The 12223-nt window shown below is 41.3% G+C and overlaps 1 protein-coding gene across 6 annotated transcripts in view; it reads right to left on the minus strand.

Annotated features, from left to right (window-relative positions):
* The window catches only part of Sec31b (SEC31 homolog B, COPII component), a 32472-nt gene that overhangs the window by 15486 nt on the left and 4763 nt on the right, over window positions 1-12223 (minus strand). For 3 of the 6 annotated variants that reach the window (XM_076834989.1, XM_076834990.1, XM_076834993.1), the window contains 7 exons: window positions 6578-6773; window positions 6274-6369; window positions 5152-5295; window positions 4647-4789; window positions 3346-3445; window positions 3056-3217; window positions 2347-2481 (listed from right to left, as the gene is read on the minus strand). In XM_076834989.1, the coding sequence (XP_076691104.1) occupies window positions 2347-2481; window positions 3056-3217; window positions 3346-3445; window positions 4647-4789; window positions 5152-5295; window positions 6274-6369; window positions 6578-6773 (976 nt within the window). Of the gene's footprint in view, window positions 1-2346; window positions 2482-3055; window positions 3218-3345; window positions 3446-4646; window positions 4790-5151; window positions 5296-6273; window positions 6370-6577; window positions 6774-10630; window positions 10705-12223 lie in introns of those variants that run through there. The other 3 variants (XM_076834994.2, XM_076834991.1, XM_076834992.1) reach the window with 3 other exon arrangements.

The following is a 12223-nucleotide window of genomic DNA, read 5'->3' on the forward strand; positions in this document are numbered from 1 at the left end:
ATCAAAATCTCAAAAAGTCAGGGCTGAACTTGCCTTTCCCAGCATTACTTTCTCTCTGTTCATTTATATGATCACTCCACATCACCAAAATGCCCAGTTGATCCCTACTTCTGTGCCTTGACACACAGTACCACCTCTACCTGCAGCATCCATCTTGCCAAATTTGATACTTGACATAAAACACCTGGCACAAAATAGGAGTGTAGGCAACTCCCTTGCTTCAGGAGTTCTCAACCTTGATTGCATATTAAAACCACCTTGGAGAGCTATCCAGTGTCGCCAGACTCTAACCCAGACAATAATATCAGAAACTTGGTGTGTGAAGGAAGGGGCAAGCAGCAGTATTTTTTAAAGCTTCAGGTTATTTCAATGTGTAGCCAAGGTTGACAACTACAGCTTTACTCCCTATTCATTATTTCCTTTCCAAAGACTCACACCCTCAGTGAATTTTCCAGTCAGAATTATTTTCTCTGTGGATTCCTATAGCACAAATTCTGCACCACAGCTTAGAACTCAACAAAACCATTACATCAGACCATTTCAATTTTCATAGTACTTGACAATTTCATAAGGTGCTTACATGGTTTTCATCTGAGGTTCATGACAAGTCACTAACTTAAGCTTGGCAGGTACTATCCCTGTTTTATAGATAACAAACACTGACATCTTCTGGGTGCAGTGGTACACACTTACAATCTCAGCAACTTGGGAGGCTGAGGCAGGAGGATCTCAAGTTTGAGATCAGCTTGGGAAACTTAGTGAGACCTTCTCTCAAAATAAAATTAAAAGGGCTAAGGATACAGCTCAGTGGTACAGAACCACTGGGTTCAATCCCAGTAGCAAAACAAAACAAAACACTATAGTCCTGAAAGGTTAAGTGACTTATTCAAAGATACCCAGCTAATAAATGATGGAGCTGTGGTAAGAATTCAGGCTTCCTGACCCCAGAATTCTTCATATCACTACCTACCTCCTTTTTTTTTTATTTTTAGCTCACTGCTGCTTCAGTGTCTTCATCTTACCTTCCTAATTAAGTTGTTGGCTCTAAAAACATGAACCTCTATTTTTAAAAAAGTATTAGTTGTAGGGGCTGGGGATGTGGCTCAAGCGGTAGTGCGCTCGCCTGGCATGCGTGCGGCCCAGGTTCGATCCTCAACACCACATACAAACACAAAGATGTTGTGTCCGCCAAAAAGTAAAAAATAAATATTAAAATAAAAAAAAAGTATTAGTTGTAGATGGACACAATACCTTTAATTATTTTTATGTGGTGCTGAGGATCAAAGCCAGTGCCTCACATGGACTAGGTAAGCACTCTACATTGAGCAATAACCCCTGCCCCTGAACCTTTATTTTTATATATATGTTTTCAACTCAATTCTGATATTTTATTTAAAGCATTGTGCTGGATGCTTCAGGGCCTTGCTACTCAAAGAGTTGATCCTTAGACCAGCAGCAAGGATATCACCTAAGAATCTGTTAGAAAATCAGAATCTTGGGCTCTACCCAAGACCAAATAAGCCACAATTTGAATTTTAATAAGATCCTCGCATGATTTTTATATACATGAAAATTTGAGGAGCACTGCTTTTGGAATATAAAAATGAACAAGACATGGTCCCTACCCTTATGGACTCAATTACTTAGAAGGCCTTAAGAAAAGTATACGAATAACTTTAGTACAGTTAGAACATAAGTCGGGAATACAGAAGGGAGGTCAAGTTTCACTAGGGTTAAAGTCAGGCATCTTGTCACAGGTTCAAAACCAGCCTCAGCAACTAAGTGAGGCAATGAACAACTTAAAAAGACCGTATTTCAAAATAAAATATAAAAAATAAAGTTGGGGGCTGGGAAAGTGGCTCAGTGGCTAAGTGACCCCGAATTCAATCCCTGATACCAAAAAAAAAAAAAAATCAGGCATCATGGAAAAGATGGTATGTAAGTGGGTGGCCTGGAAAGGCCGCAGGAGGATTCAATGGGCTCAGTAGGGTAAGGTACCAGCAGAGGCAAGGGAGCTGAGGAGTTATTAATGGAACAGAAAGGAGTCACATGTAACTGGAACCTATGTTCTTTCCTTCTTTGTACTCCTTTTCATCAGTTCAAATATGTAAGTGTTAGGGAAATCTCAGGTGGAATTTTAAGCCATTCTCTATAACCAAGAGGTCTAAAACAATCAATTGTTTTTAGACACAGAAAGCAGGGTTCGGAATGGTTGACGAGTAGAAAGAGAAACTAGAATAACTGAGACAGGGGCAATGGGACTAAACCTCCTAATGAACTTCACTCCTTGCTGGGCACATGCAAGGCTCCACATATACAACCACACCATATACCCATGACACTTACAGCAAATGAAACACCTGCTGGCCTTCTAATCCATTTGGGGGGCTTTTTCAAGGGAGGTATCAATGATGCTTGGGCCACATGCTCTGGTACCTGCAATGGTGGAAGAGGCTGGCCTTTGCTGAAGGAAGAGGAGATCTAGGGGGAAAGACATCTGCATCATCTGCTTGAAGTGGCAGTTTAGCCAGGAACTCCATCTACAAACTCCATTTTGGGAGGAACTTTGAGACACCCAATTTAACCTAAAAAAGTCAGACTCTCATGTTCCAAGGGATGAGAATGGGGATGGAACTGGAAGTGAGGGTGAGACTCCCACACAGTAGGCTATTAGAAAGCCTACTATGTTCAAAGTCTATAATGGAGTGTGAAAAAATGGATCTGTAGGAGAGAGGGAAGTATAAAACAGTCCATACGCCTGAGATAATGGTCCCAGCACTGTGGTTTAATATACCTAAAATATTCAAGGGAACATCCAAAAACAAGAATTAAGGTGAAAGTCTCCTTTATATTGTAGCAGAAACATACCATCCCAGGAAGATGGGCACTGAAGCAAGGGGCTGCCCTCCCAAATCCAGAACTCTGGTCTGCCCATCTCTAATAGCCCCCAGGCTTAGATTAGAGATTTCTTTCCAGGCCATGTGTCCTTCTTTCTCCCGCAAAAGATATAAAGATAGCCCCTTCCCTTCATCACTCTCCACCAAGCCCTTCAAACCTTGTCAGCCTGTACCATGTGTTGGACTTCCCAGCTCCTACCCATGACAGAGTACAAACTGATCCAGCCATCAAAGGAGGCAGCAGAGAACACTGGAGGGTTCCGAGGGCACCATTGAACATCTAAGCACCAGCTGCTCTGTGTGGGTAGCTTATACACCACCTAACAGAAGGGAACACAACCATTAGGGACCATATAGTCCAGGAAACCCAAAGCACATAAGCTCATAGTTGGGATTCCTCTAACCATCTTGTCTCTATCCCAGCACACCCATAGGAGAACCAACCTACCTCACTGTTCCCAAGGTTCCAGCACAAGATCTGGTTGTCCTTGGAACTACTGAGCAGCAGCTCAGCATCAGCTTGGCTCCATGACACTGACAAAATTCCTCTAAAAAGGAAAAGAAAGATGAATTAGCATTTGTGGAATACCTACAATGGGCAAGGTGCCTTATATATCTTAGATAAATTTCAGCCCTATAACATGGGTGGTCTAATTTCACTTTACAAGTAAGGAAAACAAGACTTTGAAAAATTAAGTAGCCTTCAGATAGCTGTACAGCCAGAACGAAGTCAAACTCCAGAGCCTGAACCCTACGTGGTACACAATCCTTCTTCCCCTAGGTCACTGCTAAATGGCCTTCTTTTCTCCAGAGTAGGATCAAAAATCAGTATGAATCACATGTACACTCATCTCTATAGTGCTTTCAGCCAAAGAGGGTAGTGAAGACCTAATCCTCAGAAGTCCCGGAAGAGGTATAAAGGCAAGAGGTCCCTTTAGCTAGAAAGAATAGATTGTGGAACTGCTTCAGGGCCAGACCTTTCACAAGATAGACAGGAGCCAAATAGTTTTTATTAAGGAGAAATCTTGGAGGAGGTTACCTCAGCATGTAGAAAAATGAATGTTACCTTTAGATCAGAGCCTAGGAACTCTCCCAAGGGGGCTGCTATACTTTGGATCTTAAGTATGCCCCAACGGTCCATGGGCTAAAGTCTTGGTCTCCAGAGAGGTGCTACTGCAACATAGTGAAACCTTTAAGACGTGGGACTACTGAGAAGTCCTTGGGTCATGAGGGTGTGCCCTAAATGGAATTATGGGACTCTGGCCTCTTCTTTATTCTTTTTTGCTCCCTAGTCATTAGGTGACTGGTTTTACTTTACCAGACACTCCTGCCATGGATTCACGGCCTCACCATAGGTCTGAAAATAATGGGCTAATTGATCATGAACTGAAATCTCCAAAACTATGAGTAAAAATTAACTTTTCTTTTTATAAGTTGATAATCTCAGGTATTTGTTATAGTGATAGAAAACACAGGGACTAAACATCAACTCAAATATTTCTCATAATGCCATCCCTGCCCCCTCCCTATAAATTAGATGGAATCACAGGTTCTTCTCCATAACCTCAGGATCTAAAGAACTTCTCTTGGTTATGACTCGAGCTAGTGCTAGCTATGTGTTCACTGCAATGGCTTTGAGGCCAGGAAGGATGTTTGGTAGCTAACGTGAGGCAATTCATTGCTTCCTACCCAGGTCAGTTATGCCCCCTCCAAACCCACAGAAGATGTGGATAGGTTTTGGGATGCTACCTGCTGTGGCTCTCTAGCACCTTCAGGGGTGAGGAGGCAAAACGTAAGTCCCACAACTGAATCACTGGGAGACGGTCATCTTCTGAGCACAGCACTAACTGGGTAGCAATGTCTGGGTGCCAGGCCAGGCCCGAGCAATGCATCTGTGAACAAATCAGATCTCAATGGGTGACATAATCTAACTCTTATTGTTATAAACTCTTTTCTGCCCAATAGGGATGGGACCATTCTCAGGGTAGGTCTTATGTCTCTTTTATGTGACTGGGAACACCACAGTCATCAGGAGATAAGTGATAATCATGAATAAATAAGGAAGGGCAGAAGCTTCCAAATTAGTTCTATTTACCTTCCCCAAGCATTCATTCCTAATAGGAAACCAACAAAGGGGCTGAATCCACATGTCTAAAAGTTGAAGCAGAACCCTGACCTAGGGCAGAACAGCTCCAAGTGCTTGGTGCAAAAGAGAAGCCAGAGCCAGGCCTATGTTCTGGCCTCTACTACTCACCCTGCTGCTATGATCACTGACTTTAATGATAGGTTCATTCTTCCTGAGATCCCATACAACTGCCTTGCCACTGGGATGAGCAGAAGATAGAATGTGCTGGACTTGCCGGTTCCAAGAGAGTGCCTTGACGTCTTCTAAGGGCTGCTGAGGCAGGGTGTGGGGAGGTGGGGGTATTGTTATTCCCTGGACCAAGTATTATCTGCTATTCCACTTCTTCCAAACACCCACAAGCCCAAGAATAGACACGGGGCTCCCCAAACTAAGATAGTCTCAGAGAACTGGAAATTGAATTTTCCCAGGAAGATGCATTGGGGTACTGATATAGAAGTGGATGAGGTAGGGGTTGGGGGGTGACAGACATGCTTGGTTTTTACTCCTATCCCAAATTTCTCCTGAGAGGGTAGAGGCAAGATTTAAAAACAGTCTTCTTATCTACTACAACAGAAGGGAGAGAAATAGGAAGGTGAAGAGGGAAGGACACATAGATACCCAAGACCCCCGTAGACAGTGAGGCAGAAAGAAAATCCAATGCTACTTGCAGGATACAAGGTGCCATCAAGTTCATACTTAACTTACCTCATGATACTATAAGCGTAAGACAGAAAAACCAGGAAGCAAAAAGATGGGCCCAAAGTTACAGACTGACAGAGAGGCACACTCAGAGACAGAAGACATACCAGATCCTGACTGCATCCTGATACATACAGAGACAATGCTGACCCTCACCACAAAAAAAGGACAATGGTGTGTCCAGGGTCCTACTTTTGCTCCCTTTCTGCTGAGCCCACAGCCCTACCCAACCCCGCCAAACCTACACTATAACAAGTAGCACTTCCATTCCTTTTCTCAGTGTCTTTTGCTACACCTGTCCTTCATCTTCATTCCAAAAACTTTTAAAACAGCTAATAACCACAAACCAACCATTCCACACACAGCCCCTGCACCACTCTTCATCCCAACTCTTATCTGGTCAATAGCATGTTAGTCTGTGGAGTTTATTGCCCTCCAGTGGTAAAGTCTGAAATCTACTGTTCTCCAGTTGACTACAGAATTCAAGACTTTACCTGGAAAGATCAGCTGTACACCCTAATAGCCCCAAGGCAAAGAGAGCCCCCCCCTCACCTGTGACTTACATCCTGGGGTCATTGGAACGCTCAGGTTATTCAAATCCCAAATGAATATTTCAGAATTACTTGCCCCTGAGGCCAGCAGGTTGCCCTGTGTGAATAAAATGCATGTGGAGATAAACTATCTGAGAAACAGATGAGAGCAGGAAAGAGGGAAATGGACCACAGTTAGGATATCCAAAGCCTCCACTGCAGCCTGGAAAGGGTTCTGAGTTACATCCCAGAGGCTACAAGTGAATGCTTCCATTCAAACCTGTTGCTCCATGGCTTGGCCATGTTTGATCACTGAATTATAGTACCTGGAAAGGATTAAAGTCAAGGGCTCTGACAGCTCCTGTGTGCTTCTGTCTCTGGGCAATCACAGGCTCCTTTCCAGAAGACAGGATGTGGGTCACATTGTACAGAGTAAGCATGCCATTGTCTCCACCACCTGCAATAACCCCGGAGCTTTCCAGAAGCCCATTGTCAAAGCTTCCCCAGATCAGCTTGTGAAACCTATAAAGAAGAAGAACCAGCATCAGCACCAACTTAGGTCCATCTCAGTAAGCAGCCTTTGCCTTTTATCAAGACATCAGCACCCCAGGCTGAGAACTGCCCACCTCCTTTATTTCTCAAACAGAGAATGAAACTCTCCTCTAATTTGTCCTACCCTTTCTCTGAAAAAAATATTCCACCTATATTATACTAGAAATTAGGAAAGTCATTGCCTCTGTTCTGTATGGGAGTATTTTTTTTTTTTTAAAGAGAGAGTGAGAGAGGAGAGAGAGAGAGAGAGAGAGAGAGAGAGAGAGAATTTTTTGATATTTATTTTTTAGTTATCGGCGGACACAACATCTTTGTTTGTATGTGGTGCTGAGAATCGAACCCGGGCCGCACGCATGCCAGGCGAGCGCACTACCACTTGAGCCACATCCCCAGTCCCGGGAGTATTTTTTTTTAAAGTTAATGTTGGGGTTATACAGGCCCTGTGATTACTACTTCAAATAGATGACTTTATTTAATCCTCATAACTCAAATAGCCAGATAATAATCATAGCAACTGATATTTATTGAATACTTATTATGTACCAGGCACTGTTTTAAATGCTTTACATATATTAGATGACTCAGTATTACTAAGTCATCTATAAGGTATTAATAATATCTACATTTTCAACTAAGGAAACTGAGGCTCAAAGAAGTTGTAAGTCCTCTATAGATAATGCTAGTAATTTCACCCTCATTTTTTAATTAGGAAGTGGCAGAATCAAGGTTCAAAGTCAGCCCATCTTATTCCAGAGCCTGAGCTCTTAATATCACAAAGTACTGCCTCCCACTGAGAGGAAGACCCAACTCTCCTTAACTGCTTAGATCCACAACTGCTATTCCCTCTTCTCTCAAATTGTAAGTGAGAAAAAGACACAAGAACCTCTCCACTCCATGCCTTTCCCACATGGCTAGCCCATTGGAACCGCCACATGGCTGCAATGGGCCAGCAATAGAGATATGGGCGCATGAAACATTAAATGCTCCAGATGGGAAACACTTTTTCTTGCTTTCTGAGGATGCTTTTGAGGATACAAGACAGTGCCAGTTTCTTGCACAAAAGAAATAGACCCTGGATCCTCTGCAGACAAATTTGGTCCCATGTAAAACCTACAGGGAAGGATATGAAGTACCCACACAGTTGCTAACCAAGGACATTTCCACAGCCCTTTAGAAAAGTAAGATTTCACACCAAATATCATGAGATCCATAGCTACCATGAAATATTCTCACATCCTGGGAACAGCAAAGGGCAGGAATTTATTTGCTAGGCATTCAAGCAGAGTCAACCTATCAGGAGTGCACAACTGAGCGCCAGTTCAGATCAGCTGGCATCTGAGGCAGAACAGTGGAGCTAACACAATGATAGATCTGCTACCACCAGAAAGGCAAATTGGTGGTAGCAGAAAGCAGATTTCTAAGGCTGTACTGATCTTTACAGAAGAATGTGTCCATACTGGCTTAAGAGGCTTCCATATCATCTAAGGACTGGAGTTCATCAGGAGCAGAGAAAAAGCCATCAAAGGGACTGAGTTGCAGTACACAGAGTATAACAAAATGGTTTTCTTTCTGTATGCAGGCAGAAAGTACATTTTTGTTGTTCAATCCTTCACTAGTGAGGGTGAAGCTGGCATCTGGAGAGATCATGATAGAGAACACCTGGGTGAAGTTAAGCAAGGTAGGGGATTTGATCACTCAGTGGGCTCAAGTAGTGTCAACACCTGTTCTGAAAATGAACAAGAACCAGAGATAACCATGGGGAGGAGGGGCAGCAGCGAAGGGAGAGGGGGGCCAAATATGACAAAATGTTAATAACTGATGGCTCTGGGTGAAAAGCATGATTGTTCATCATACTCTTCTATAATTTTCCTATAAGTTTGAATATTTTAAAAAATAAAGTTAAAAAAAAAGATGAAATTTATCCTGAAAAAGGAACTGAGAGGTTTAAGAAGAAGGTATAGAAAAAGAGTTTCTATAAAAAGATGGGAACCTTTAAACATGAGAGTTTCTCTGCAAAAGGGATTCCCAAGATAATGTGAATAAATTATGACAATAATGGAGACCGTATGGTATTACAGAATGATGGGTGGTTCCTAAAGAAAATATAGGTTCATTGATTCCTACCTGACCTCATTAATAGAATGTCCAGAGATAAGACATCAGAACTACTTTTTTTTTTTTTTTTTTTCAGAGTAGAAAGTACAGGCTTTATTAAAGGACAGCAGAAAAGACTTCTCCCAGAGGAAGCAGGGGACCCAAGAGATGGAATCCATGGAAGTACAGTTGTTTCCCCTTTTTATAGTTCTTTCAGTGATGGAATGTGGGTGGGAAGGCCTGAAGTGTGGGGCACAGGTGGGGCAAAGAAGTAATCTTCATTAACATTTCTTTGGGATGGGCTCTGGCCTTGGGCTTTTCCTGGACTTCATTAACATTCCAAGAGTAGTTCTGCTTTTCCTGGAATTCATGGCCTCCATTTTGGATCTTACTCGATATTAGACCCGATTTACCTAACTACACTGACTACCCAACTTTAAATCTGGCTTCATTCCCCCCTCTAATTTTGGGAACTCCTTACTGCTGGAGTTCTGGGGGCGAAGATCACAGAACTACATTTTTAACATGAGCACACACAAGTGATTCCAATAATCATCCATGGCTGAGAACCACTGTACTAGATACAGCTTAAAACAAAAGGGGAAGACACTGAATTTCATAAAATTAGAAGCAACCCTAGCATCCAGCTCATGGTGAAGCTTTTGGCAAGATGAAAGAGACAAGAATAAAAAGAAAAAACTGAGGCCTATGAGATCAGGATGCTATACCAATTAAAGCTCATCTTCAACTAAGATTTAGCACCTTATGATTAGAAATATCTTCAGTGAAGGAACTACCACTTCATAGAAGAAAAAAAAAAGAATTGGTCAACAAATATATGAAAACATCTGTAGAAATTAGGTTGAACAAATATATGTTCAACATCTCTAGAAATTAGAGAAATGCAAATTAAAACTATGCTGAGATTTCATCTCACTCCAGTCAGAATGGCAATTATCAAAATACAAGTAATAATAAATGTTGGTGAGGATGTGGGGGAAAAGGTACACTCATACATTGCTGGTGGGACCTCAAATTGGTGTAACCACTCTGGAAAGCAGTATGGAGATTCCTTAGAAAACTTGGAATGGAACCACCATTTGACCCAGTTGTCCCACTCCTCCTTCTATACACAAAGGACTTAAAATCAGCATACTATAGTGACACAGCCACATCAATGTTTATAGCAGCTCAATTCATTATAGCTAAGCTATTGAATCCACCTAGGTGCCCTTCAACTGATGAATGGGTAAAGAAAACATGCAACGGAATATTACTCAGTCATAAAAAGGAATGAAATTATGGCATTTGTTGGTAAATGAATGGAACTGGAGATTATCATGCTAAGTAAAATAAGCTAATCCCCAAAAAACCCAAAGGCTGAATGTTGTCTCTGATATGTGAATGGCTAACACACAATAAGGGAGTAGGAAGGGAAGAATATACGTACTTTGGATTAGACAAATGAGAATGAAGAGGAGGGAAGGAGGTGGGAATAGGAAAGACAGTAGAATGAATCAAACATTACTTTCCTATGTTCATAAATGAATACACAATCAGTGTAACTCCACATTACGTACAACCGAAAAAATGAAAAATTATACTCCATGTATGTATAATATGTAAAAATTCATTCTACTGTCATGTATAACTAAAAAGAACAAATAAGATTTTTTTTCTAAAAAAAAAAAGGAAGGGGGCTGGGGATGTGGCTCAAGCGGTAGCGCGCTCACCTGGCATGCGTGCGGCCCGGGTTCGATCCTCAGCACCACATACAAACAAAGATGTTGTGTCCACCAATAACTAAAAAATAAATATTAAACTTCTCTCTCTCTCTCTCTCCCTAAAAAAAAAAAAAAAAAAAAAAAAAGGAAGAAATATCTGCAGTGTAAAAGTTCTTGTTTCCGTGAAACTTCACTTTGGATTTTTCTTTCATTTGCTTAGTAAGGTTTATTTTGAAAAATCCCAACCTCATGTAAGCAAACTAAAGTAAAAAAGAGTTTGTTCACATCCAGGCTAAAATCGTTGGGGAAATCTAAGTTTCCTTAAACATCAGAATGGTGGAGGCAGTGCTCCAAGCTGGAGAATGAAGGCAATGGAATGGAGCAACGGCTATTGGAGAGACAAACTGCTTTCCTGAATACCTACTATGTATTCTGAACCTCGCCATAGTTTTAATTGCATTTCTCTAATTGCTAGTGAAGAAATGTTTATAGCAGAGCCAGAAAAGTTGAATACTGTGTCCAAAAGGACAGTAAGTGGAAGAGCCAGGATTTGAACTTAGGTCTATCCAATAACAAAGCCCATGTTCTCTCCACTCTATGAACTTGATGCCTCTAGCAAAAATGCAAGTCTTGAGAACAGAAAAACTGATTTCTTTTTCTTCTGAGTACTATCTCTTACATAAGCATCCAAAAAGATATCACAGCATTCTGGCTACCTAGAATTAAGATAAAGGTAGAACAATAGAAAACAGATCACCTACTCTCTCCATGTTATTTAGAGGATATGTCCTACAGAGGCTACTCAGAGACCTAGAACCTCAGTGTAGACAGAGCATAGTATAGCAGATCACACACTGGACTCTGACTTCATTTAGCCAAAGCCACTATATCTGCAATCAATGACATAATACTATAATTTGCTCAGAAACATTTCTTCTTGAGTGAACTTCATCTAACAAGCCAAACATCACTTGCTTCAGTGCACATGCTAATCTGCATCGATTCTGCTTGCATCCAGAAGCACTTATCCATTCATTCTCTTCATTTATTCATGCTTCAGGCTGCCCTTTATCAATACCCACCCAGTGGTTCATAACATTTCTTTCAGTCAGATTTTTTTTTTTTTAAAGAGAGAGAGAGAGAGAGAGAGAGAGAATTTTTAATATTTATTTTTTAGTTTTTTTTGGCGGACACAACATCTTTGTTTTTGTATGTGGTGCTGAGGATCGAACCCGGGCCGCACGCATGCCAGGTGAGCGCGCTACCGCTTGAGCCACATCCCCAGCCCGCAGTCAGATATTTTTGATAGATAATATTTCTCAGCTACTTCATGGATTGAGAATAAGGAAATCTTCATAACCTAAATTTGGCTGAGGCATATATTTGGTGAAAAGGGCAAGCAGAGGAAAGGGGAAGATTTTGAAAAGTGTATGTCTAGTTAATATTGAAGAGTCACAGGAAGAAGCTTTTTTTAAAAAAAAAAAAAAGTAAAAGGAGACTACCATAAAAAAAGAAAGGGAAAAGAGTTATTAGGTTAAACTGTGAAAAGAAAGAAGAGAGTATTTCTGCCTAAATATTTAATCTCTGAGAGAGACTAAGAAA

The sequence above is a fragment of the Callospermophilus lateralis genome, chromosome 15 (genome assembly GCF_048772815.1).
Source record: "Callospermophilus lateralis isolate mCalLat2 chromosome 15, mCalLat2.hap1, whole genome shotgun sequence".
Lineage (NCBI taxonomy): Eukaryota > Metazoa > Chordata > Mammalia > Rodentia > Sciuridae > Callospermophilus > Callospermophilus lateralis.